Source organism: Camelus bactrianus, chromosome 13 (assembly GCF_048773025.1).
Source record: "Camelus bactrianus isolate YW-2024 breed Bactrian camel chromosome 13, ASM4877302v1, whole genome shotgun sequence".
NCBI lineage: Eukaryota > Metazoa > Chordata > Mammalia > Artiodactyla > Camelidae > Camelus > Camelus bactrianus.
This window is the reverse complement of record NC_133551.1, coordinates 61208748-61236684: the sequence shown is the minus strand read 5'-3', so window position 1 is coordinate 61236684 and position 27937 is coordinate 61208748. Positions and strand designations below refer to the sequence as shown.

Sequence of the window (27937 nt, the reverse complement as noted above, 5' to 3'; positions counted from 1 at the left end):
GTGCATGAAAGGCTTCCTCCGAGTGGCAGTTTGGAAGGATGCACGTCCGGCTGCGCCAAGCTGGCTTCCTTGCTTTTTACCCCACTTCAGCGTCAGCCTTGGCGCTGGAAACTGCAGCCGTGCCTCCAAGCCGCGCGCTTCCTCCCGCCTCCAGCGGGTAAGGGCAGTGCAGCCAGGCCTAGCAAACCCTTCTTCTGGGGCCCCAGCGGGAACAGGAAGGGAAGCGGCTGAGATGCGCCCTAAGTGTCGCACGGCTTGAAGTGGGTAGCTCGGTTGCATAAGGTGGAAGGAACTTGGTAGTTTGCAAAAGCCAGCTCTTGGCGGGAGCCGAAACCCGGAGCCAGCCGACTCGCACCACCCCAGGCTCATTTATTGCCTTTGACGCGCGCCTCCCCCACTGCGCCCCCACCCCCTAGGCGCGCTGCCTTCTCGCGTGCCCTCCCCCCATGCCCCCCTCCTCACTCCCTCCAGAGGAGGTGAGTTTAAACCCCGCCCACGTGACCCCAGCTGGGCCAATGAGCGGCGGCGGGAGGTGAAATCCGGTTCTAACCGGTCCGGGGCTCCCAGCGCTATAAAAACTTTATAAACCCCCCGGAGCCCGAGCAGTGTGAAGAAGAGGCGAGAGCGACCCCTGGACCGACCAAAGCCCGCGCGCCACTGCAGCCCCGCGTCCAGTGTCTACGTCCCACCGCAGTCGCCACCATGCCCAAGAGAAAGGTACGTGGCGCGAGAGCCCCAGGCGCTGGGCCGCCGCCGCTGCCGCCGCCACCACCAATGCTACTGCCGCCGCTTCCCCGGCTTTGGGACGCAAGAATTGGCGCCGAGCTGGAGTAGACTCAGCCGCCCGGCGCGGTAGCTCGAGGCGGTGTCAGGTGGCCCGGGGCTAACCCTCCGCAGCTTGGCTGCCCGCGGGCGCCAGAGGCCATATTGGAGGAGCGGCGGCCGCGGCGGGAGGAGCCATGTTGGCGGCTGTTTATCGCGCTCCCCTTGGGCTCGATGTGCCCGCCCCGCGCCCCCTCCCCCCCGTCGCCAGGTCCCCTCCCCTCCCCGCGGGCGGGCAATTCAAACCCGTAAGGGCGGGAAGGCGGTGTTTGGGGTTGGCGGGCGGGGGATCGCGCTGCCGCCAAAAAACCGCCGCCGTGAGGGGGCGGGGGCCCGCCCCTGGGGGCGGGGCTTCGCGGTGTGGCCCCACCTCCACCCGAGCACCACCCACGGCCCCCGCGCGCCAGACTCGCGCCGGTGCGCGCTGCTGCCGCCCACGAGTTCCCCGGCTGCGTACTCCTCCCGTCTCCCTCCCTCGACGGCTGCCATGGGAACGGTGCTCAGGCCCCGCCTCCGGAGGGGTTTGTTTGCTCCTTCTGCAGCTGTTGCTTCTGCCTGGCGCGGCGGCGCGGGCTGCACTTCTCTGCGCGCCTCGCTCCAGCTTTGCGCGCGCTTCCCGGGGCGGTTGGAGCTCCAACACTAGCGGTCCCTACGCGCTTTGGGCCAGATTGGGCTTGACGCTGACACAAAAGAGCACTCCTAGAGCTTCTCAGCACTTTGGGGTTTTGCATAGGAGCCGGGAATGCTACATGCCGACGATCTGTGTGTCCTTGAAAAGTTGTGTACAAGATTCCCTTCGATATTTTTCCCTTAGGAGTTTGTTACGCTTAGTGAATCATTAAGAATTGCTTCAGAAGTTGCAACTCTTAGTTTTTGTCTGTTTTTTATAGGCTGAAGGGGATGCTAAAGGAGATAAAGCCAAGGTGAAGGACGAAGTAAGTCTTCTCACTTTTGGAGTCTCACAAAGCCTTGGGCTCCTTTAGTGATAGTTAACCATATCCTTAGTCCTGAATTTTCCCTAAGTAAGTTCTCTTCAGTTCATATTGTCTAGAACAAATTGGCACCAAAACTTTTTTTAAGTGGCTCAACTGTCCTATTTGTAATTTATTTTTTTTTTTTAATAGCCACAGAGAAGATCGGCAAGGTTATCTGCTGTAAGTATATCTGCTTTTAAATTTTCATATTTATCTCTGAAACTGAGAAGCATTGAAAAACGATTCCCTTTATTTCCCATGAATTATGTTCAGTGGTTGGTATTGAATGACTTTGCTTTGGATTCTTGCCCATTTAGAATTTGCTGGTTCTGAAATTGTGATGACTGTATCCAAAGGGGGACACTTGAATGTTACTTGAGTGGGCTTCCGAAGATAGGAAGTTTTAATGGAAAGCCTGCCACAGACTTTACAAAGTAGGAGAAACTTATGAGCCTGTGGTATTGTGGATTGTCTTCTTTGGTCCATTGTACTAATGTACTTTTTCCTTTCTTTCCCCCAAATAAAAGAAACCTGCTCCTCCAAAGCCAGAGCCCAAGCCTAAAAAGGCCCCTGCAAAGGTGAGCAGGACAGTGAAACACGTGTGTCTAGGAGTTACATAAAAGCCTGAGCGCATCTGTTGGCACAAAGTTGAGATATATGACAAAAGTTAGGACTGGACCTTAACCAAGAACTTGGTCATCAATTTATAGAAAACTCTGCACTTGCGTTTTAAACACTCCAGCATTTAAGCTGTCTTGTTCTTTTATCATTTATGCTCAGATAAAAATTTTTGTATGTTGAAGACCACAGCAAATTATAGATAATTTGGCCTAGTTTTGATGAGTTTTGTTTTGTTTTTTTTTTGTTTTTTTTTTTTTATCATTGGGGGAGGATGTGTAGTTTATCAGTGTCTTATCTATGATAGATAATCCTATCTTGTACAGAGCTTGGCAGACTGTATCCTGGTGATTTGAAACAATAAACAGATCTTTTTTCCCCCTCCACCCTTTTTAGAAGGGAGAGAAGGTACCCAAAGGGAAAAAGGGGAAAGCTGATGCTGGCAAGGATGGGAATAATCCTGCAGAAAATGGAGATGCCAAAACAGACCAGGTATAACTTATTTTACTTTTTCATTGTGCGTTTTAGTCCAGAGTTTGCTTCTCTTTTTTTCTGAGTTTAAATCTGGATTCTTGAAAGAGTCTGCCATCCAATAAAGAGAGCTGTTGCGTGAGATCTTCGTCCTGTCTTTAGGTGTCACACTCGTGCTACACCATAGTTTTCAAGCTGGGAATAACCTCAGATCTTGTAATGTTGCTGTGCCCCCTTCTCCAGTTTTATAGTAAGGTCCAGATGGGGAAGTGACCTACAAAGTTATTTTCAAGAGAAGTACTGAGTCTCAGTGTCAAAGTACCTAAAACCTGAACTTTGGCTTGGGGGCAAGATAATTGTATAAATGAAATATGAATGAAGATAGTTACATCTTGTATTAATCTGTCTATTTTTCTTTTAGGCACAGAAAGCTGAAGGTGCTGGAGATGCCAAGTGAAGTGTGTGCATTTTTGATAACTGTGTACTTCCGGTGACTGTACAGTTTGAAATACTATTTTTTATCAAGTTTTATAAAAATGCAGAATTTTGTTTTACTTTTTTTTTTTAAGCTATGTTGTTAGCACACAGAACACTTCATTGTTGTTTTTTGGAGAAGGGCACATGTTGCTAATACAATGTCTCCAAAGCTGGATTGCTGGGGGAAAAACACCTCTCCTGTCTAGTATTGAGAGACTGCCTCTTGGTTCCCAGGAAGGAGGGATTCCTTGATGTTGACACACATTAGCCATCTTGGCACACACGCCTTATGGTGTGGAAAAACTAAAATTAGCTTTTATGTCCTCTTCTCCCTCTCCTTCAGCATAGACTTGACTCCCTTAAACCCAGAGACCTGTTGGGACCGGACCCCAAAAATTGGTTATCAGTAATGTCGAGCAATCTGGACTTACAGTGTCACCATTGAGATGGCATCCCTCAAAAGAGCAGCAGTTCCTTTTTTAGATTGTGGATCTTCAGATTGATAATTCTGCCATTTTCATTTCCATTTCCTGAAAGTCAGGGTCGGCTTGTGAAAAGTTGTTAAACAACATGCTAAATGTGAAATGTCAACCCTCACTCTAAACTTTCCCTGTTCAGAGCATCACATGAAGACTTCATTGGGTTTTATAGTGGCTTTCTGATTTTGGTAGTCCATTGAAAAAGGGAGTTTGAAAGTTGTTGTATACTGTTAACGATTGTCTGCCCATGTCCTGCCTGAAATACCATGATTGTTTATGAAAAGTATCTTTAATAAAGCTGGATACAGTTTGGCTTGGAATGCTGCTTCTAATCTTTTCCCAGGAGTGGGGGAGCCTGGTTTCTCCAAGTCTCTTGGGACAGGATGCTTTTTGGTGTGAGGTGTAGAGATTCCATGTTCAGTCAATCTTTATAGTCCGTCTGTAGAACACAGTGCTATGTGAAGTTAGGAAAGATCCCAGGAGTGAACAGATGGTGAGATGCTGGGAGCAGAGAGAGTGGTTTCTGTGTTTTGCAGCACTCCATGAAGCGTATTTTTAAATGCAGATTTTTGGTTGATCCGAGGATTTGGCCTGGTAGCTGTCAGTAAAAGGGCCTCTCCATTTCATTCACATTGAAGACCTCTGTAATATTAGTAAATTAATAGATAAGGCTCTAGTTCTTGTATGAGGAGAAAGTGCTTCTTTGTCTACACAATTGGCCATAAGATCTATAAGGCAGATGGCACCCTGCTCTCCTGCAAATTAGTTAAATTCTTGTCCTTGCCGGTCACCTGCTCTGGTACCAGAAACAAAAGTGTTAATGGGGACTTTTCTGATTGCTTTAGTTTAGAGACCCTGCAGAAAACCTCTTTCCTCTAGGAAGCAAGAAGTTATCTGTTAGGAAATAGAACTTGTAATAAGTTGATGCTTGCAATTTGGATTTGCTTTCAGCTCTGTTGTTTGAGGGGAGTAAAGTAAGTTGGAGACTGAAAAAAAAACCTTGCTTTGTTTATCTCTTTAATCAAATAGGTGGAGCTTTTATATCAGTTAAGCTCTTCCTTGATAAGTTTTCTATAGATTATCTCCAATCTTCAGTTTTGAGACAATTGTGTAATGTAAGCGTTAACACCCTTTTTACAGATGAGGAAACAGCTCAGATGAAGAAACCTATCCAGGGTATGTGCACAGCTAAAGAAAAGCGGTTATGTGTACATCTCATGAGTAGCAAGGTCCCAGTTCAAACCCCCAACTTTAGTGAAAAATAATTTCTGACGTTGACTTCTTTTAGGGGGCACCTTTTGGGTAAAGTAAAATTTGCCCAGTTAGGCAATATCCAGGCATTTACCTCTTGTTATTGCTGAAATATTTCTAGGCTATAGGTTGTTAGTTTTTATTCAGGGATGGTGTCATCTTCCAGAGTGGAGCCCATTACAGCTGTTAGGAGTAGGGATGTGGCAGTTTGATATTTGCCCAGAAGTTGCAGAATTTGAGAAAGCCACAGTTGGGGCTACCTTGTCAAAATAAGAGTTCAGATTGTTGAGATGTGTTGAGCCATGGACATGGTAGGAGTTTTTCCACATGATCTCATTTAATCTTTGGATCAGTCCTGTGTAGTGACTAGCTGAGGTTATACTCAGTAGTAATCATCTTTTCCTGTTACCTAGAAATTAGGATGAGTAGGGTGAGCTTAGACTTTTTTCTCCTTCCTGGAAAATACTGATTCGACTGGCTGTGGACCATTAGAGTGCTTGGTCTACACTCAGGACCAAAATCAAGAAGCCAGACATGAAAACCTGGTATGAACATTTAAGATAGCCATAATAGCATGATCAGTGGCAGTCCTGACCTGGACTAAAAATAATCACAGAATAATTTCATAAAATAAGATAATATAAAAACAGATTCCCTTCCCTTTAGCCCTGTCTCCAAGTCTATTTGGGATGAGCTGCCAATAACCTGCATTTGGGTGCTTTAAGTAAAAGAAATAAAATGGCTTAAACAGCAGAGGTTTTATCTCCCTAAGAAGAGTCCTGGGAGTGGTTCTAAGGACCCAGATGGTTTTTTCCAACTTTGCTGCTCTGCTGCCCTCAGAATGTCCACCCCTACCTCATCCTCCAAGTCAGCTTCTCCAGACCTCAACTTGACATTAATGTTCAGAGACGGAAGAGCTGTTAATTCACTTTTTCTCCTTAAGAATAATGAATTATTTCCCAGAAGCCCCTCAGCTTGTGTTTGGGCAGAAGTACATCGCCTGCCCAATCATGGCAAGAGGGATGGAACCACAAAATCTGTTTAGGATTCAACCAGAATTATTGGAATTAATTAGGAGGAGGGATAGATTATGACAGAAGAAGGAAAGGGCTGTTGAATAGACAATCTTTCCTGCTACACTCAGTTCCTGTGGTGTCTCTAGGACTCGCCTTGCTTGACTACAGCTTTTTTTTTTTTTAACTATTTTTTTTAATTTTTTCATTTTTTAGGTGGGGAGGGAGATAATTAGGTTTATTTATTTTTAGAGGAGATACTGGGGATTGAACCCAGGACCTCTTGCACGCTAAGCATGCACTCTACTACTTGAGCTATACCCTCCCCTTGACTGAGCTTTTGACTGCTGAGCACAAGTCCCCCCCAACCTTTATTTAAGTTGAGAAATAAGTCACACACCATAAAACTCACTGTCTTAAAGCATACAGTTGAGTGGGTTTTCTTACATTGACAAAGTTGTGCGATAATCACCACTATCTAATTCCAGAATGTTTTCATCACTCCAAAGAGAACCCCCATACCTATTAGTCATCCCTCATTCCCCCAGGCCTAGGCAATGCTCTGTAGATGGGCCTATTGTAGACATTCCATCTAAATGAACCATACAATACATGGTATTATAATTAGCTGCTTTCAGGGCTCATCTACATTGTAGCATGTATTTCATTCCTTTTATTGCCAAATACCCATTGTATGGCTATACCATATTTTATGCATTGATGAGTTGGATGTTTATAGATTGTTTCTACTTTCTGGCTACTAAGAATACTGCTGTGAGTGTTGTGTGCAAGTTTTTGTGTAGGCATATGTTCAGTTCTTTTGGGCACATATCTAGGAGTGGAATTGCCGGGTCATAAGGTATCTCTTAATGTTGAACTTTTTGAGGAACTGAGTGACTTCTACAGCAGCCGTGCCATTTTACATTCCCACCAGCAACGTATGAGGGATCCAATTTCCCCATGTCCTTGTCAGCACATTTTCCTGTTTTATTATAGGCATCTTGGTGGGTATGAAATGGTATTTCATTGTGGTATTGATCTGTATTTCCCTGGTAACTAGGATGTTGAGCATCTTTTTATGTGCTTCTGACCATTTGTGTATCTTTTTTTGTGGATCATTTTCCATTTTTAATCGGGTTATTTATCTTTATTGTTGAGGCATAGGGGTTCTTTATATATTCAGGATACTAGATTCTTTATTCTCTCCCATCCTGTGGGTTTTCTTCACTTATTTGATAGCGTCCTTTGCCCAGTGGTTTTTTATTTTGATGAAGTCCAGTTTATTTCATTTTTGATTGCTCGTGCTTTGGTGTCATATCTAAATCCATTACCTAGTCCAAGGTCTTAAGATTTACACCTGTGTTTTCTAAGAGTTTTAAATAATTTTAGCTATTAAATTTAGGTCTTTGAACCATTTTGAGTTAATTTTTGTATATCGTGTGAGGTGTACATCCAGGCATTCCCTCCTTTTAAACCTCTTGACCTCTCTCTGGGCCTTCCATTTTTCTAAGACACCATTTGTCTAAGCCTTTGCTTTGTGAACACTGAGGCCCTGTTGAGACCCCTTTCTCTACAGTTTCTCCTATGATGTCATCCAGTGACTCACATTTTCATCTCCCATCCACATCTTTTAACTATTCCCACCAACTCCTGTGCAGTCCCACGTAGATGTACCACAGGCACCCCAAATTCAGCATGACCAAAATGGAACTCATCTTGTTCTTCATAAACCCACCTCCCCTGCTGGTCCCAGCACCACCACTCACCCATCCCTCAAGCAAGAATCCTGAAAGTTACCACAGATACCTCCTTCCCTCTCCATCATCACACGTTTCCAGTGAGTGCCTAAATCATGGTTACTTGACTTTGGGAAAAAAATTTTTTTTGTCATGAGAAATTTCAAATATGTTCAAAAGTAGAATAATGTAAAACCCCATGTACCTTTTACATAGCTTCAGTAATTATCAACTCGTGCCAGTCTTATACTACTGTCTCTTTATTCCTCTTACCATAACCTGACATCATTGCATTCATAAATATTTCAGTATATATCCTTAAAGGATATGTACCTTTAAAAATACACAATCATACCATTAGCATAACCAAAAACATTAATTCCTTAATATGAAATATTCAAGTTCTTAAATTTCTAATTGCCTAAATGTCTTTTTTTTTTAAAGTAATTTATTTATTTGAAAATCCAAACAGGGTCTCATATTATAATTGGTTGGCATATTTCTTGGAATTTCTTTGAGCCTATAGGTTCCTCTCCGTATCTTTCCCAGTTTGGATTTTGCTATTATAGTTCTATGATGTCATTTAGTAAGTTTCTCTATCCTTTGTATTTCATGTTAATTAGTAGACCTAGAGGTGTGATTGGATTCAGATTTAGTGGCAAGAAAACCTCATAGATGATGTTATATGTGTTTATCAGGAGACATCATGTCTGATTGTCTCCTTTTATATGTTGCAGCCGTTGAAGTTCAGTGCCTAGATCCAAGGTTGCAAAATGGTAATATTCTCATTTTACCATTCCTCCTCCTCATAATACCTGACGTACCGCTCTAGAGAGAAACTTTAATTTATTGGTTCTTTGGTTACCCAGAATTACAGTTCATTTTGGAAAAAGAGGATAAATGTCCAGATCTTTTGCCAGTTTTTAAATAATGAGTTGGTTTACTCGCATCCTCCAAAAGTGACAGGTGGGTTGTTTTTTATATTTTTAGTAACATGATTACTAAAACATACTTGTATTTCATTTCATTGCAGTTGTTAAACTCAGTGATGCTCAAATTGTCATTTTTGTCCTCTCCAAGTTGGCTCCTTAGTCCTTTTGACACAACCCTTTTGATAGTAGTTATTTGGTAACTTCCTTGCTATATCTCGTATGATAGAGTTTTCTGGATTTGTCTTGTACATTTCCTGTTCCGGAGTCAGCTATTTCTAGGAGTGGAGGGGGGAATAAAATCCCTCATTCCTTTTAGTGGTGAGTGGTAAATCTAGGCTCTAGAATGCCCATTGCTGTTGTTTTGGTCATTGTTTCTAGGCCTTTTTGATGCGCAGAGCTAAGACACAGCACTGAGAATCTCAGTTCTCTTTTGTACCCTAAATTATAAAATTAGAATATCACAGTTACTCAGTTGTTTTATCCCGTATTACACAACAGTATCAGAATAACAAAAGGCAGTTTGAGGTTTTGTCTGCAGTTCTTTTTGTTCTTGGAACTATTTCCCACTGGCATGGCTAATCAGTTTACTCTGTTTTAAATTTACTTAGTATAGTTCCTCTCTTTATGGCTTGCTCCTAACTGGATACACATTAACATTAACCTGTTTTATTTTTCCATTTTTTAAGAATTTGTTTTAGTTTAATTTTATTTATGTAAAATATTTACATAATTCCAAGTCTAACCTACAGAACAAGATATATTCAGAGAAGTCTAGTTTCTGTTCCTATATCATCCTCCACCTTATTCCCTCCTTCCCCATTGAGTGACCCTTTGGTTTGATTGAATCTTTTCTTTTAAAAAAATTTTTTTTAACATAAATAATGTTATATTCCCCTTTTCTTATATGAAGATAGCATACTGTACATTTCTCTACCTCACTTACTCATTTAATATAATCTGGAGATGTGTTGAGAAATATTTGGGGGGAGGGGCATAATTCACTGGTAGAGTGTATGCTTAGCATGCATGAGATCATGGGTTCGACTGCCAGCAGCACTTAAATAAAAAACTAAATAAACCCAATTACCTTCCCCCAAAAAAACAAATTTTAATGAGAAATATTTGGCCTTGATTCATCATACTATTTTGTTATGTTTACATGTATTCCAAGACTTGAGTGTACAGACCATATGTATGTATTTTTCTTTTAGTTCTTTTTTTTTTTTTCACTTGTTTTTGGTATTTAGAATGGTTAACTTTATAGTAATGCCTTTACATGATAACCTTAGTCTCTCCCAACCTTACTGAAACTCCCAATTCACTGACCCTCTTCACCTTTTCCCTACCAGTCCCTTCCTTTCTTATGTCTCCATTTCCCTTCTTACCCAACTTAGGTTCCACTGTCCAGCACTAAAACCACACTCAGCAACCTTCTCCCTCCTCCATCACTCTTAACCAGCACTTAGCTGCACCTGCACACAAACAGCTGAAGACACCACCACTATTCTAACCAGACTCCCTTCATAGTTTGACTGCATTTCAAATGGGCCCTGAACACTACCAACCTCCCTCTCCTACACTTCCCTACAACGTTCACCTTTCCTCTCAGATAACCTACTTCACACCTTCACTTCATCTCCCATCCTCAACACCCTGGTCTTCTCATTGATGACTTCCCCTCAAACTTCATAGTCATGGAAGATGCAGTCAGAGAGGAGCTCCCTCATCTTCCCGCCCCCACCATAGTGTGTACCCCTCTGCATCCTCTCTTATAGGGGAACTGCTCTCTGAGTCTAGGCCTTTAACTTGTCATCCACAGCCATCCCTCTCAGCTCCTCTAAAACTAAACCCATGCTGATGTCTCCTTTCTCTCTGCTGGACCATTCTCACATACAAACACACTAAGCCTCAAAAGCATCCCCCCGTGGCCCTTGTGAGCCACCACCCCATTTCTCTGCTCCCCTTTACAGCAAAGTTACTCAGCGAAGTTGTTTGTACTCTCCATCACCACTTCCTCTCCTCTCATTCTCTCGTTAACCCACTCCAGTAAGGACAAGCCACAGTGGTGTACATCTTACTAGAGTCAGAAAAGATTCTGCCTCATCTTCTTTGTCCTCTTAACCAATTTCTTTTCTTAGGTGTCCGCAACCAGTATTCTGGCTATAAATACCATCTACGTAACAATGACTCAAATTCTTGTCTCTATACAGAACCTCTCCCCTCAGATCCAGACATGGACCACTTAATAGACTTCACCAATCTAACAGTGCCAAAGTTTTACTAATTTTCCTAACAAAGTCACTTTCCTTCAAGATTTCCCCATCTAAGTAAATGGCACAATCATCACCAAGACCTTAATTTCTCTCTCCCAGTCCAGTAGTCCATGGATGATCAATCCATCGATAAATCCTATTGGCTCAATTTTGAAAAATCTGTTTTGGACCCAGCCAGTTTACATTGCTATACCTGCAGTGGACAGGAACTATGAGATCCCTCAATTCCTCAGCTGCCTCTTCAGCACTCTCATTTGGACCCCACCTGCACCAAGTTGCTTCTCCACTTTCAGACTTCGATAAAAAGCCACTCCTGGCCATGAGCTGTGGCTTCCTAAAAGGCAGCCAAGCGGCTGGTTGATCTTGTCCAGAACTGTAGAGACATAAGCTTCCCAGAGGCAGCCATTGAAAAAGGAAATAGGTGGAAGGGTAGGGAACTGTGCTGATAACTGCCTCCTCCCTCTCCAAGGTTCCTCCTTTTAGCCCTTCTAGAAAAGTCTTCTGGGCCAAGTGAAGACTCACGCTCAATGGCCTACTGTGTCTCTGCAGCTTGCTGGGCAGCAATAGCCAGTGCATAATTCATCCCACCTCGTGCACTGTGTCTTCCCTTCTCCCTCACCCTCATCACGCTGGTCTTACATACCCCAAGTAAAGTGTCAGTACTTTAATCCTTTCCTTAAGGAACAAGGCAAGCCACCATTAACTCTCTGGGGCGATACCTCAGCACACCTGTAAACTTGTGAGCAGTGCCATTCTGGAGTCCCACCCCAGACCCAGGGTCAGAATTGCTGGTCAGGGGGCCCAGGACTGTGTTTTTAAAAGCTGTTGAGGTGATTCTTGTGCCTACTACAGTTTGAAGATTTTCTTGAGGAAGAAAGTTTGTAGAGGAGAAAAACTTGTTGCTGTCCCCTTGGGAGAGGTATGAGGATGTGAATCTTGGAGCTGCAGCAACTCCTTTGTGACCATAAGTCCTATGTAGCCAATACACAGGGGATGACAGAGCAGAAAGCCTGGGGCAGCACCGAGCTACTGAGCTCGTTTTAGAGCTATCAGACTCCAGATATTCATGTGAGATAGTGAAAGGCCTCTATTTTTGTCAGGTAATCTGTTAGTTGCAGTTGAAAACAGTCCTGATTCTGTAGATTGTTTCATTTTATCCTCAATGCTGATGAGAAGTGGGAAGTAATTCTCCATTTTACAGGTGAAGGAACTGAGTCTTGGAGAGGTTGAGGTCTTACAAGGTCATGCATGCTGTGGTGGTGTAGCCAGGAGTCCAGCACAAGCCCATCTGGCTCCTGGCTCCCAAACCATGACTGTTTGGCAAACTGGCTCAGATAACATTGAATTTGTGTGAATTCATGAATGAGTTGGGCTTGAAAATGTGAATGTGAACTATCAGCATGGACTGAGCTGTAGACTGGAAGGTTGGAGCACTATTTACTGACCACAGCAGAAATGTTCACTTTCCCACAAAAATGCAGTGGGTAGAGGATAATTTTTTTTTTCAGTTGTTCAAAAGCTTTGTCATTCTTCAGGGTCACAGGTAAGAACTGAACAGGAGGGATGGGTCTTAAATTGCCTTCTAAGAAGTCTAGGTCAAACACTTGAAAGATGACTTTTAAAACCAGGAATAACCTCGGGGATCATCTGCCACTCTTAATGATGCAGATAGGAAATAGTAACAACTCTGCATCCTTACTGAGCCTTCATTATAAGTCTTCTACTCTTCCAAATGCTTTACGTGAATTACTTAGTTCTCACAGCCAGTAACATCATTATTCCCATTTCACAGATGGGAGAATGAGGCACAAGAGAGTTAAGTGACTTGCCCCAAATCACATAGTTGGCAGGTAACTAAACTTGACTTGAGCTTGGGTGGTCTGAGCCTGATGGCTGCATTAAAAAACTCCATACTATTGTGAGTCCCAGTAGCACTTGCTGGGCCACACCGATGGCAGAGTGAGGACTAGAAACCTGCCTCCACACTAGTCTGGTCCCCATGATATGCCCCAGTCTTTAAAGCTGCCAACTCCCGGCCCACCATCCACCAATTTCTAACCACTGAACCTCTGGAAGTGTCCAGCTTCCCTTCTGGTGCCACCGCCGCAGAGGAGCCCCAGTAACTGTCTCTTTCTGCTCCTACTAGACAAAACTGGCCCTTGGGACCCCATCTCCCACTCTATGTTTAAGAGGAAAAAACTTCATCCGCTCTCACCTCGTTCACCAGGGCTAGAGGTTTCACTGAGCAAAGACTAGTTCCTGGAATGTTTTTATTCTTACTGAGATCACTTATGTCATCTCACTTAACCCTCACAATGTTTTACAAAAAAACCCTGAAGCTCAGAATGGTCAGGTAACTTGCTCATGGTTACAAAGTTGTCCAAACTCCTGACCTCTGCCAGAGAAGGCAGTGTCCACGGTACCATGGGTGGGCTCCTAGCACAGCCCTACTCAGCCCAGACATCCCTGGGCCCGCAGTAGGCCCTGTGCCAAAGCAAGAGCCCCATTTCCACTCCTGGCATGTGGGCCAACACCCCTTATAGCCCCCAGGCCCTAAATGGAAACTTTGGCTACTTTGGCCTTTGGCTCTGGGGCTAGGCCAAAATGGGGTCCCCATCAGGGCCTGCACTGCAGGGGACCAGCCAGAGGCTGATGCTTCCCCAGAGAGTTTTAGCAGCAGTTGAGGACAGAGTGGGCACTGCTGGTCACATAATGACTTGTTTATTACTTGCCTGCTCATACGTTCTAAATTTCCACACTGCCCTGTATTCCTTGAATGAGGGAGGTGCAGGGGGAGTGTTTTCTTTGCCTTCCACACATAAATGTACTGCCTGCTCACTATGAGAATGTTCTTTGAAACAATTTAAGGGTTATAGATAAGAGAGCAACTGTGAACATCTCTGTCCTCCCAGAGGCAGCCACCGCTATGTTGGTGTGGACCCCTCCAGGCTTTTTTCTGGGCATTTACAGAGGAGTCCCCGTGTCTTCTGAGGTCCCCTTTACCTCTGCGATGTAGCAGAGGTACTGAGATTGGCTCAAACCACCACCTGCACAAACCATGGGAAGGCAAATGTCACCTCCAGATTTCTTTGAGCCCCAAGATGGGCGAGGGGGGACAGAGGTGGGCCCAAGTATCTCTTCAGTCTCTGGCCCTTGGTTCTACCCTTGCCGTCTTTCCTCTGACCCAGATGAGGGTCTCAGCCTCTTTCTGGATTCTATCCTGACATGCACACAGGACATTGGTCAGCCGAGTAGACTTCACGGAGGGTTTGGGGTTTCCTTGAAGGGTTCACGTTGCACCCTATGCAGCAATTTTAAGCAGCATTTCTGATAGGTTGAAAGTCCTTTCAGCCACCCCTGCCGATAAGGGGTGCCCCCTGGCCCTTCCTCCATCCTCCCACTCGCCCATCCATCCCTGACTTGGGAAATTCAAATTCTCCCTCCTTTATCCAAGCAGTTCAGCTCCCCAGCTCCTCATGGAGCCAACACAAAGGCCTTCCATTGTCCGGGGCCCCCCTCCTCGGCCGGCATCTGTGGTTGTACATTTCATTTTTCCTTGCTGCTTTTGTGGATTGGGATTGGAGCTCTGGTAAAAAGGCTTCTGCTTACATCTGGTTACCTAGTTAACATATATAAATAGTTCAGGGGTGGGGTTTTTCTTTGCTTGCACAAGTGAAATCATGTGCCCAGTGCCCAGCAACTGGCTGGTTTCACTCAACTTCAAGTCAAGCACACACATCTTTCACATCACCAGTAAAAATGGCTAAATTTCATTAAGAACTTAGCTTGTGCTGGGCACTTCATATCTGTGCTATCCCAACCTGGTAGCCACTAACCACATGTAGCTACTCAGCCCTTGAAATGTGGCTGGTAGCTACTGAAGAACTAAGTTTTAAACTTTATTTTATTTTAATTACATTTTTAAATAAAAATATTTATCTGATAATACGACTTTTTTTTAGTAGAAATACGCTTTATTACATTGCTAGAGATATTATAGCTGAAATGTGCTATAGGTGTAAAACACCACATTCCCAAGGCTTAGTAGAAGAATAGAAAATATCTCAAACAATTTTGATATTGATTTCATGTTATAATTATATTTTGGATATATTAAAATGTATATGATTAAAATAAATTCTGCCTTTTTAATATGGCTGTTAAAAATCTTAAAATTACATATGTGGCTTGCATTATATTTGTTGGACAGCACTGCTTTATGTAAATTATCTCATTATTCCACAGATTTGTTCAACAAATATTTAATGAGTAGCTTCTTTGTGTCCGGCCCTAGGCTAGGCACTGGGGATACAGCAATGAATGAGTGACCAAAATTCTTGCCTTTATAGAGCTCCCATTCCAGGTTGCTAATTTTTTACAGTAACTATACCAGGTAGATACTATTGTTACCCCACTTTATAGATGAGAAAACTGAGGCACAGAAAAGTAATTTCCCCAAAGTCACAGAGCTAATGAGTGGTCGAGCTGGGATTTGAATTCAAGCATTCTGAGTCCACAGAGGTTAAGTTTGTGGCTGCTGTGCAACCATGGATATCCATCATTGTACAGTATTAATGTATTATAATTTATCCAACCAGGCCTCTACTGTGGGATGCTGTACTGGACTCAGTAAATGTTCTGACAACAAGTAACTGTGGTTGAGGGCAAATATAAGATGTTGAAAAGAGATGAGATTCAGGTCTGAGGTCATAAGCAGGGCCAGAGATGGGATAATGAGGGACATGTTGAGAAGCTGAGGGATGGGCTTGGCTGGAAGGCACTGGGGGTACTATAAGTGGGAGATGAGGAGGGCAGCAGCAGCGCCTAGCATCCTGAGGACCCATGCAGGAAAGGACAGAAGGACTGCAGAGAGGAGGTTGCATTTAAGGGGCAGCACAGGGTAAGGCCAAGTACCAAGGAACCAATCCTCCGAAGCCGCCATTCCTGAGCCAGGCCCTGTGCTAACAAACCTTCCACATGTATATGGTCAGTCTGTCGGTCACTCAATATGTCCTGGGTGCCTACTGGCACCAACCTTGAGGCGGCAACCTCGCAAGAGCCCTAAGAAGAGGTTTTATTCCACCTACTTTACAACTGAATAACATGGAGCACAAGGAGGTGAAGTGATGTAGCCAAAGTCACCCAGTAAACTGGTGGAGAAGCTGAGTTCAAACCCAGGGCCACCTGGTTGCAGAGCCCATGGTTCACTTTCCTTACCAGCCTGTGTCTGCCCTCTGTGCCAACTCCCCACCTGCCAACATCCTCAAGGTCCACTGGAATTGGGGTGGGGGTGGGTCTGTCACTAGCTCCCAAACTGCAATTGTGGGCTGGGCTCCAGCCTAGCACAAGAGATGAGGGAGAGGGGTTGAGCCTCATTCCTGGATATAAGGGGTTTGTGCACGCCTTTGACCTGGACAAAGAGCATTCTGGATTTCTCTAGTGAAGGAAACATTCCTGTCCTGCCCACAGAGGGGTTAACATGCTGGGAGGCAGCTGGTGCAGGGGGAAGATGCCAGGTTCAGGGTCTAGTAGGCTCAAGTTCTACTCCTGACTCTGTCTCTGTGTGACCTTGGGCAAATGACCTCTCCTTTCTGAAGCCTGACTTCCTCATCTATAAAATGGAGACAGTAGGAAATTACTAGTAGTGAAGAAATCCTGTCTTCAATCCTCAGGCTAGAGCAGAGAGGAACCTCCCTCCCGCCAGTGACCAGAGTCAGAGAAACAGCAGACCCTGACTGAGCAGAGGGCCTTCAGAAAAGGAAATAATAGGGGGAAGATATAGCTCAAGTGGTAGAGCACTTGCTTAGCATGCATGAGGTCCTGGGTTCAATCCCCATTCACCTCCCCTAAAAACAAATAAACCTAGTTACCTCCCCCCACCAAAATAAAAAATAATTAAATAATAAATAGAACATTAAAAAAAAAAGCAAAACCTCATTAAGAAAAAGAATAGAAAAGGAGATAATAGTAACAGTCATTGTTTTCTATTTGCCTTATTTAATACCCACAATAACCCTATAAGGTAAGTAGTATTATCCCATTTTGCAGAAGTGAAAATTGAGGTATAGTAGGCAGCAGAGATGACTTGAACCCAAACACTCTGGCTCTTAGGTCTATGATTCTAACCACTGTGCTCTATTGTACCTCTCCTGTTAATACAATATGACCCCCACCAGGGCACCCAGAAGAGAGCTTTGGCTAGGAGAAGCAGCCTTGATCCCCCAAGCTCCTGCCTGCATGCTTGGCCTCTGGGGTGCAGTGAGGAGAATGGGGTTGTGTTAGCAGACCCAGCTTTAACGCCCCCATCATGACTGTGGGCGCTTTGTGAGCCTCAGTTTTCTCCTCTTTAAAATGTAGGGTACACTACCAAACACAAGGAGGGTGAGAGAGAGATCTGTAGAAGTACCCAGCACAGAAAATCCTAGAAGACTCCCTGGGGGAGCTAAAGGGAGGGAATGAGGTTCCTGAGTGGAAGAGGAGGGCAGCCTTGGTTGGGAAGAGGCTCCACCGAGGCGGGAAATTGAGGAATGGGGCCAGGACAGCCTGGTCTCAGTGGCCGGGAACCCAGGCTGGGGTGTGCAGTGGTGGGGCGGCAGGAGTGGGTGAGGGCCCTTCCAAAAGAGGAGTGAGCCTGAGACCCATGCCATACTCTGCCTCTCACCCTGGGCCCCCTCACAGGTCCTTGTCCACCCTCCAAAATCCTGAACACTGATCAATGTATCTAAAACCTTAGAGGCCTTTGAATCACTCCCCTCCTCCTGGCCATGTCCTCTCAGCTTTCAAAGTCCATTTCCAGGGCATCCTCCTCCAGGAAGCCTTCCCTGATGCTCTCACTAGGGGTTATGCCCATAGCATAGTTCTTAGCTTATCTCATCAGGCCTGGAGTTAGACACTCATATGCACCTGAGTCTGCAGAGCTCAGAGGCAGGTCAAGGCTCAGGGCTGGTTTCACTCAACTCAAGCCCAGCAGGGACTGAGACCTGTCACTTCCTCTCAGGACTTCTGCCACTCGCCTGTGCTCCAGCTGTGCCCTCTCCCTCCCAAGTCGCTGTCATACCTCCTCCATGGTTTATCCTTCAACCTCTTCTCCATGCCACCATCTCTGCAAAGTGACACCTCCTTTCATTTGGTTCCTTCAACAATTACTGGTTCAACAAATGACTACAGGTAACAGTTCAGTACTGTATATTTGAACGTTGCCAAGAGAATAGATGGTAAAAGTTCTCATCACAGGGAAAAAAATTTTGTAACTATGTGTGGTGATGGATGCTAACTAAACTTATTGTGGTAATCATTTCACAATATACAAATATGGAATCCAGTAAAACAAATACAGTTTTATATGTTGATTATATCTTAATGAAAATAAATAAATATTTTTTAAAAATTGTATCACACCCCCTTTCTGTATGCCAGGCCCAGTCCCAGGTGCTGGCAAATAAACAGACAGGTTCCATCCCTCATGATGTTCCCACTCTATGAGGGAATCTGACATCAAACCCAGAATCCTACCAATGGCCACACAATTGCAAACTGATGTAAGAGTTCTGCAGAAAAAAAGCACATGGTTTAATAATCAGACTGTAGCCTCCTGAGGCCAGTATGGGAGTGTGGAGGGGCCAGGTGAGGGGCCAAGACTACAGGAGGATGGGTCAGGCAGAGGGAACCACTGGAGCGGCCAGAATGGAGTGTGACGGAGGGTGAGGGGGCATGTGATGCAGGTCTTGTGTGCAGGCTCTCAGCTGCTGGTCATTCCCCTTCTCCCAGGTCTTCTGTGGCTCCCTCTGGCCACACACTCCACAGCCCTTAGTTGACCTCCCAGGTCTACACTAGAGGGAGAAACCTCAAGGTCACTCTCATCTCTTCCCTCCTCCTCACCTGCCATGTCCATTCACAAACATTTATCTAGTGTCTCTGGTAGCCAGACAGCTGGGCATATATACATGGCAGGCAACAGAATGGACATGGTGTCTGCCCTCTTGGAGGTTACAATGTATCTATATCCTAAATGGCTCCTTCCAGCTCTTCAGCCATCACCTTTCCAATCCAACCCAGCATTCATCTTGATCTCCACTGGCTTCCTCACTGCCTCCAACTCCATGCACGTTCCTATACCAAAGCAAGGTACATATTTTAAAGATACGACTCTGCATTTCTGTAGTCTGAGTCGTCCGGCCATAGTTCTTGTCTTGATCCTACATTTGTTTCCTCTGTAGCTCTCACAATCTGTAATTATTAATCTGTTTACTGGTTTAGGTGAAAATGGAAGCTCTGAAAATTATGTGAAATTGAACATACGCACCTAATTTCACTCCCTCCCCAAACTCCACTAAAACTACAGTAAAGAGGTTTTGTTTAACGCACAAACCCACTAAGACGAGGAGAAAGAGCACAGCATTTGGAAGCTGGAAAACAGGTGGCTGGGTGGTAACTATACAGCAAATTCAAGAAAACTGTCACCTAAGCTGGATATGGGGAAGGGGAACCAACCCAGTTTAGATCAGACTTCCCCAAAAGGCTAAATCGGGGGGGGGGGAGCGGGGGGGAGGAGTGATGAAATTAGGAGAAGAGGTTAGAAGCTGTTTTGGGACCAGAATTGTTAGGTCCCTAGGTCTCTTCCCCAATCCTGGCAGTAAACTGGAGGTTTACTCTCTAGAGAGAATTGAAAAGGATCACTGGAGTGGGAAATCACAGGCACAGTGGAGGGCAGAGGTCTCTCCCAAATCAGGAGATGAAGTAACACTGTAAAGGCTGAGAGTCCCCCCAGCCTGTTTCCCAGCTTGCCTCCCAGAAAGCTGGCAGCCATGGCTCTGCTCTCTGGGCAAGGGGGTCAGAAAAAGTCTTCTCAAAATGCAAATCAAAACTACAATGAGGGATCACCTCACACTGGTTGGAATGGCCATCCTTAAAGTCTACAGCGGGGAGGGTACAGCTCAGTGGTAGAGCATGTGCTACCACACACAAGGTCCTGGGTTCAACCCCCAGTACCTCCATTTAATAAATAAATTAATAAATTAAAAGTCTACAAATAACAAATGCTGGAGAGGGTGAGGAGAAAAGAGAAAGCTCCTACATTATTGTTGGGAATGTAAATTGGTGCAGCCACTATGGAAAACAGTACAGAGGTTCTTTAAAAAACTCAAAATATACTTACCATATGATCCAGCAATCCCACTCCTGGGCATATATCCAGAGAAAACTCTAATTCAAAAAGATACATGCACACTAATATTTACAGCAGCACTATTTACAACAGCCAAAACATGGAAGCAACCTAAATGTCCATCAACAGATGAATGGATAAAGAAGACGTGGTATATACATATACATGATGGAATACTACTCAGCCATAAAAAAGAATGAAATAATGCATTTGCATCAACATGGATGGAACTAGAGATTATCATACTAAGTGAAGTAAGTCAGGCAGAGAGAGACAAATATTGTAAAATATCACTTATACGTGGAATCTAAAATATGACACAAACAAGCTTATTTACAAAGCAGAAGCAGACTCACAGACATAACAAACATGGTTATCAAAGGGGAAAGGGAGTGGGGGAGGGATAAATTAGGAGTTTCAGATTAGCAGGTACAAACTACTGTATATAAAATAGATAAACAATTCGTACCTGCCGACTATGCCAAAAATAAATAAATAAATAAATAAAAATTAAAAAAAATAAAATAAAATAGATAAACAACAATGTCCTACTGTAGAGGACAGGGAACTATATTCAACATTCTATAACAAACCATAATGGAGAAGAATACGAGAAAGAATATATATGCGTAACTGAATCACTTTGCTGTACACCAGGAACCAACACAACACTGTAAATCAACTATACTTCATTTAAAAAAAGCTTTCTCAAAGCTAGTCTGATGAGGCCAAGAAGAAGGATCTACTGTTACATCAAGATATTGCATCCAAGATGCAAGAACGGGCTGTTATTTTAAAAAGAAACAAACATCAAGAACATAAAGCCCTAGCAAATTAAAAATTCAATGGAAGAGTTGGAAGACAAATTTGAGGAAATCTTCCAGAAAGTAAAATGAAAAGAGATAGAAGAGCGGAGAGAAAAAGAAAACAAAGAAAATTAGAGTACTGGTCCAGGACACTCAACATCTGAATAATAGAAATTACAGAAAGAGAAAGCAGAAAAAACAGAGGAGTCATGAATTAAAAATCAAAGAAAATTCCCAGAACAGAAGGACATACTGTCCTATGTTGAAAGGTGTCTCCAAGGGCTCGGTGCCATGCGTGGGAACAGACCTGTTCCAAAGGCACCATCGTGAAATGTCAGAACCTGGGGGGGAAAGAGAAGACCCTGCAGCTTCCAAAGAAGAAAAGAGACTCCATAGAAGTCCCAGGAACCAGGATGCCTTTGGATTTCTCAATAGCAGCACTAAAAGAAAATAATCTCCAATGAGAGTTTTTTATAATAATGACAGCAAAACTCCTATAGCGCTTACGATGTGCCAGGCACCATTCTAAAAGTTTTCATATATTCTGTACTGAGCCAAATTATTAAGGGTGAAGGCAGAATGAAGATATTTACAGATTTGCAAGGTCTCAAAAATGTCACCTCCCACACCCTCTTTCCCGAGAAACTGTTGGAGTCAGTGCTCCACCAAAAGGAGGGAGTAAAGAAAGAAGCAGACTGAGAAAAATCCAACACAGGCAGGAGGTGAGGGATGCTTGTGAAGACGATCCCAGGATCAGGCAGGGTTACCTAGAAGCCTAAGCTTTAGGTTCTGGCACTTCTGGGGGCCGCTGGGAGTGCTGGGATTTGCAGAGGGTTCTCTGGGCTGGTGGGAGAAGCCAATGACAAAGCATTTGTGCTAGACTGCCCAATGAGAGCTCAGAAGAAAAGGTCCTGAGTCTCCAAGGGATCTCAAGCTCCAAGAATATATTGATTTATCGATCCAAATAAATTATACCTAATTTTGGATTTTTTAAAGGGCCCCCAGATTGTATAAACTTTAAATCCTATAAAATCTGGGCCTTTCCCGGCTCAGAATGATAGCTGTTCGCCAGGTATAAAGGGCAAACACTCTGGACTGGAGCAGAAGGAAGACTCCAAGAGAAGTTTCTTCAGGAAGAGGGAATTGACAGAACATATAATGTGGTAGTTATGGAGATGTGCCTCCCAGAGCCCCCTTCAAGGAAAGGCTTGCCGCCCGGCTGTGGGGAATCTGGATAGTAGACCACACCGACTGTGAGCTCCTTCGGGGTCAGTCTCCAATGCAGAGAGCTGCCCTGCGCAAGATCAGATCTTTGGCGGGGAAAGGGAGGGGAGGATGGGGAGCCCACACTAGTGTCTGAATCAGGCAGAGCATAAAGGCCTGGCCATTTCAACGGGGCTCAGGACACTCCAACAGACAATACTGCCAGTCGGGCAGAGGCTTCCCAGGCCTCGGTGCAGTTCCTCTCCCTCTGTCCAGTCCTGCTTTGCCCACTTCCTTTCATAAGTGTTGATCCCTAATAAACATCTCTATCCCCACCTCCACTTCCAGAGATACCAACCTGAGACACCTGATTTGTAGGAACATCTTGAGAAGAGATTTAGGTAATTGGTGGAGACTGGAACACACACAAACTAAGCAAGTGACAAAACAGGACAATTATTAACTACAGGGAAAACAAAAAGGTGGTACAGGAAAGGAAAAGTAACCATAGCTCATATACAGTAACGTGAACAATGACTACTGAACTAACCAAAATTATGATGGCAGTCTGGGCAGGTGTATGGTGGGGCAGGTGATGGGGAAGAGAATTAAAACTTTATCTTCCATAGTAGAAAATCGAAAGATAGTGTTTAAAACAGAAAGATCAAGAACTGGCAAAACAAGCAGGTTAGTTAGAAATACTGGAGATAAACCTAAAACATAGCTAAAAGAGTTGAAAACAGACGCCTCTGGAAAAGTGGAAATGGGGGAAAAGGGTAGTGGACTGCCTTCTGTTTTCATAGAAAACCTTGTAATACTTGTTATTTCTTTAAACTACGTGTATGCATAACTTTTGTTTTAAAAAGAATATAATAAACAAGATCCTACTGTATAGCACAAGGAACTATATTCAATAGCTTGTAATAACCTATAATGAAAAAGAAAATATGTAACTGAATCACTCTCCTGTAACACAACATTGTAAATCAACTATACTTCAACTAAAAAAAAAAGAAAAAGAAAGAATATAAGCTTCCTGATGGCAGGCACAGAGTCCTGTTCTATAAAATCCCCAGCACTCTACTATTCCCGTAACTGAATAGAAGACACCCTACTTGAAACTCTAAGTGGCTCCTCATAAGGCACAGCATTAAGATCACAGTGTTTGTGATGTGTCCAGGAACTACAGGCAGGGTCTGGCCCCCTGCAAACCCCTCTCCCTGACTCTTCCTCATGTGCCTCTTCCAGGTGTTCACATGCACTTTGTTCCTTATTGCCTCAGGAATTTTGCACATACTGTTCCTTCTATCTAAGAAGCTATTCACCATCACCTCTCTCTTCAATAAATCAGCTGGATTTCAGCTCAAATGTCACTTCCTCCAGGAGATCGTCCCTATCTCCTGTCTCCCTCTCTTTATCACCCTGATGGGGCCTATCCCAGGATCCCAAAGGACCTTGTAGTCTATACAAAGGCATTTACTCTTTATCCAGAAGAGAACAGGGAGCCACCAAAATGTTACCAGCCAGTAAAGATAAGATCAAATGTGCTGGTAGGTCTGTGGCTCAGAGATTTATGAGCAGCAGCAAGCCACTTACTTGGGGCCTAGATGATCCTTGCTCAACAGTGGCCTCATCCTACCTCCACAGGGTACCTCCAGTAATTCCCTATGGTAGTGTCTTCCAGAATGGGGCATGACCACCACTGGGGGCTCTAGGGATAATTTTTGTGGGATATGACCAAATATTTTTCAAAGATTTATATATTTATCTCGGTACTCAAAAAATAAACCTTGCATACTAAACTCCTGATTTCATGGCTATTATTGCTCAGGACAAACTTCATGAGGTTGATACTCAACTGACTGACTAAAATTTGGGGCCTCAAGTCTAACTTGCCAAGTACACTGAAAACCCCTCTGTGTCTTTATAGAACTCTCCTGCCTGAAACACCCTCCCCACCCCCTGCTTTGGAAATTCTACACATCCTTAAAATGTCCCAGTTGATTCCCCTCCTCAGGAAAGTGGCTTTCAATCAGGGTAGGAGATTGACATAGTGGTTAAAAGCCAAGCCTTAGCAAATGTAAAGTTCAGGCTTTGGGTGATAATGATGTGTCAATGCAGGTTCATGAATTGTAACAAATGCACTACTCTGGTGAGATGTTGACAGGGGAGAGGCTGTGTTGGGGCAGGAGGCAGAGAAACTCTCTGCATCTTTGCTCAGTTTTGCTGTGAACTTAAAACTGCTTTTAAAAAAAATAAAATCTAGTTAAAAAAAAAAAAGGCCAAGGCTTAGAAATTCGATCCTTAGCTAGCTGCATGACATTGGGCAAGTTACTTAACGTCTCTGAACCTAAATTTCCTCACCTGTTGGATAGGAATAATATTGCCTATCCTTAGAGGACTGTAGTGAGAATTTAATATCATGTATACAAATGTATCTAGCATACAGCAAGCCCTCCTTAAATGTTATCCGTTATTTTCATGAGAATAGGGAGCCACGAATATGAGAGGGGTTTTCTTACTATTTTAATTATTCATTTTTGTATTCCTTTCACTATGTGAAAGTAGACGCTTAGCAATAGCGGGTTGGTTGCTGGAGGCCTTACTGCCTTTGGGAGGGATCACTGTCATCCACATCTCACTATTAGTTACTCGGTGAGCAGGATGCTGGCGGATGCTGGAAGTCCACACTAAGTTACACGCGGTTCTGAGCAGGAGTCACAGCGGCTAGAAGAAGGCCACTGGCAACCTCAACACCATTCCTGAAACTCAGTTCGAGAGGAGCAGGGTCTCAAAAGCAGGTCTCCCCGAGGGCGGCACTCCGCTCCCGTGGTAGCCAAGGCATGGTCCCCCGCCCCAGCCCTGAGAAGTCTCCTGGTGCCAGGCAGGCGCTGCTCCCTGCCGCCACACGGTGGCAGCATAGAGCCGAGCTCCGCGCCCTACCTGGGAAGCGCTGGGGAGGCAGAGCCTTACCGATTGGCCCTCTTGGGCTCCCTGCTCCTTATCCTTGCCAGGACAGGTCACGGCCTTCTAGCCGAGGGCTGTTGGGCCTAGCCTCGCCTCAATACCTCCGGCTGGACCCTGGATTCCCGATCCTGGTCCAGGCACTCCCAGCTCACTTGACTTGCCCTCTACCTCGATAACCGCTCCTGGGGGCCACGTTGCCTCGTCCTCAGTCCCGTGCAGCACACCTGAAGGGTGCCAGGCCAGACCTCGCTCAGACTCAGGATCCAAGCTCGCCAGATGCAGACCGAGCGTCTGGTCACACTTCCAAGTGCGCCAGCCCGGAGGGAAGGAGGTGGGCGTGGGCTCCAGCTCTTCAGCCCTCACTGCCTGGACCTCTGGCCTTCTCCGCCCGCTGCTTCCGCTTCCGGGCCTGCATCTTCTCAGAGCTTCCCTGAACGCCGCGAAGCCGCTTCCCAACCCTCAGAACGCTGGTCCCAGGGATTGACTGCACGGCCAGGGGCTGACCTGCAGAGGGTTCCTTTTGCAGGCTGCGAGAGGCGAACCCGGCGCGCGCGGGCACGTGCCGAGGCGGGGCTTCAGGCGCGGGGGCTCGGAGGGGCGGGGCCTCCGGCCAAGGGTTCCCTTGGGCCATGGAGACACACGAGGCGCGCGTGGGGTGCCGGGAGCGAGAACTATGCGGAAATGGGGCGGGGGGAGGTGCAAGGCTGGGGGCGGGGCGGGCACCGGCGGTGGTTTGAGAGAGCTCAGGGCCGACTAGACCTGGGAGCTGAATGGGCCGGCCCTGGTGTTGGGCCGGGATTTGGGGCCCGAAAGCGAGAAGGGCCTCAGTGGAGAGAGGAGGCAGGAACCCCGCCCACTTTCCGTGCTGGGTTCTTGGAACTAGCCCGGAAATCCTGGGACTCAATCTGGGGCCTAGATCTGTAGGCAATGGTTTTTATAGAGAAGGCTGATAGGGGCCCTCATTTGGTTTTTATAGAGACGGCTGATAGGGCACTCATTTCCCCTACATTCCAGGAACTGCTCAAGCTTTTCCGGAAAGTGTTTGGGGGCTAAGCAGCTCCCTCCTCACCCTGCAGATCAGGCCCCATCCAAGAACCCGACCAGGCCCTGATGTCCCTCCAGAGCCCGCCCTTATCTTCAGTTTCAATAAGATTGGGGGAGTGGGGAAGTCTTGGGGGGCCACATGCCACATACATCTGGAAAGATCTCCAGGCCCCAGGGCTTTCTCGCCCCCTAGCCCTCTTGACTCCAGCAAACTTACTCTCCTTAGCAGAGGTATTAGAGGGGTCCCCATGGGGAGAAAAGAGGGAGCAATTTCAACTGGCTCCTTTCGGTTGCTGTCTCTAAAAGAGAACTTCGCAGGGCTGAAGACGGGATGCGCTCTTAACCCTTCCTGCCCAACCTAGAAGCTGGCAGGAGCTCAGCCGGCTCAGCGGTAGAACTGAGGTGCACAGAGTCTTGGATTCTTTAGCTTTCTGGTGCTCTGTTCTGTTGTGGGCCTGGGAAACGAGGGGAAACCCTTCCAGCCTGTTCTCCGCCCCTTAAGTTTTTTTCTTTTATGTGAAAGTAATTAATACGTCTTAGAAAAAATTAAACCTTATGAAAATACAGATTTGAAAACTGAAAAACCCTCATCTTCACTGCTCAGATAGCTGTTTTTTCTTTTTTCTTTTCTTACTTTCGTGTTTATAACATACTTAACATATATTAAATATATGTGTGTGTATATATATATATACATATATATATGGGGGTCACACTGCACATTACTATTTTGCAGCTTGCCATATACTGTGGACATTTTTTCTTGTCTTATTTATGGAGATACCTCATTTTTAAAGAGTTCATAATATATCAGAGTATGAGTACCCTATAATTCATTTGGTCCTCTACTCATAAACATTTAGTTTCATGCCCATGTTTATAGTGATCTTGGTGTTGTTTTTATTTTAAATTACAAATATGTACTTACTGTAAATTTTTTTTTAATGAAACATTGATAAAGGCAAAAGATACAGACAAAGACAAAATGAAGTTCACCATATTCCTACCAACTACAGATAACTCCTTTATCTTGTAAGCTACACCTTATGGAATGCATACTATATGCCAGATACCATGCTAAGTCATTCATGGAACAGCAACCTGAGGTTTGGAGAAACAACTCTAGTGAGGCTTGCCCAAGGTCACACAGCTAGAAAGTGGCAGAGCCAGGACCTGGGCCCAACTTTCTCTGATTCCAAAGCTTTTTGGTGGCATCTTATTAACATTCAGGTGTATTTCCTTCCAATCTTTTTTTTTTTTTCCTCCTCTATGCAACAGGACAAAAATACTCACACGTAAATTTGCACTGCTTTTCTTCCATCCTAGGCTTAGATCTAAGGAGCCTTTGTAAGGAGGTTGGAGGGAGAGGAATAGACCTAAGCAAAAGAGTCCAGTGACCTGGAGGAATTTCCTCCCAGTCCCCTCAGGAAAAGCTGCTACTGAGAGAAGGGAGGGGAGTGAGCTGGCAGAGTTTGGGTGGTCAGGAATTTGGAGAAAAGAGAAAGAAGGGAGAGTTTGGGGAGCTGTTGTGTTAGTGTGGAACTTTGAGGAAGAGAGATTCAGGAGGGTTTTGAAAGAATGTCTTGCCAAGAGCTGTGCTGTGTAACCCTTTGCAGTTGCAGTGTCCTCCAGAGACCTTTTGTTTCCTGTCAATGCTTTTTGTAGTTGGATCGATTTCTTTTGGGCAAGGAGGGAGCAAAAAAGACCA

At 44.9% G+C, this 27937-nt stretch overlaps 1 protein-coding gene and 1 long non-coding RNA gene across 3 annotated transcripts; one reads left to right on the top strand and one right to left on the bottom strand.

Moving 5' to 3' along the window:
* The first annotated feature begins 477 nt into the window (after positions 1–477).
* Positions 478–4161, top strand: HMGN2 (high mobility group nucleosomal binding domain 2). 2 transcript variants are annotated; one of them, XM_074377088.1, is made up of 6 exons: positions 483–717; positions 1713–1757; positions 1947–1976; positions 2324–2374; positions 2811–2906; positions 3307–4161. In XM_074377088.1, the coding sequence occupies exons 1-6, from the start codon at positions 703–705 to the stop codon at positions 3340–3342; spliced, it is 273 nt and encodes a 90-aa protein (XP_074233189.1). In that variant the 5' UTR covers positions 483–702; the 3' UTR covers positions 3343–4161. The 2 variants fall into 2 exon arrangements, with proteins under 2 accessions (XP_074233190.1, XP_074233189.1); XM_074377089.1 differs by lacking the exon at positions 1947–1976 and having other exon boundaries at positions 478–717.
* Positions 3656–26944, bottom strand: LOC123614838 (uncharacterized). Its single transcript, XR_006722302.2, has 2 exons — positions 25192–26944; positions 3656–4483 (listed from the first exon to the last, which is right to left on the bottom strand). It is a non-coding gene; the product is annotated as an uncharacterized LOC123614838 (long non-coding RNA).
* Between the last annotated feature and the right edge of the window lie 993 nt (positions 26945–27937).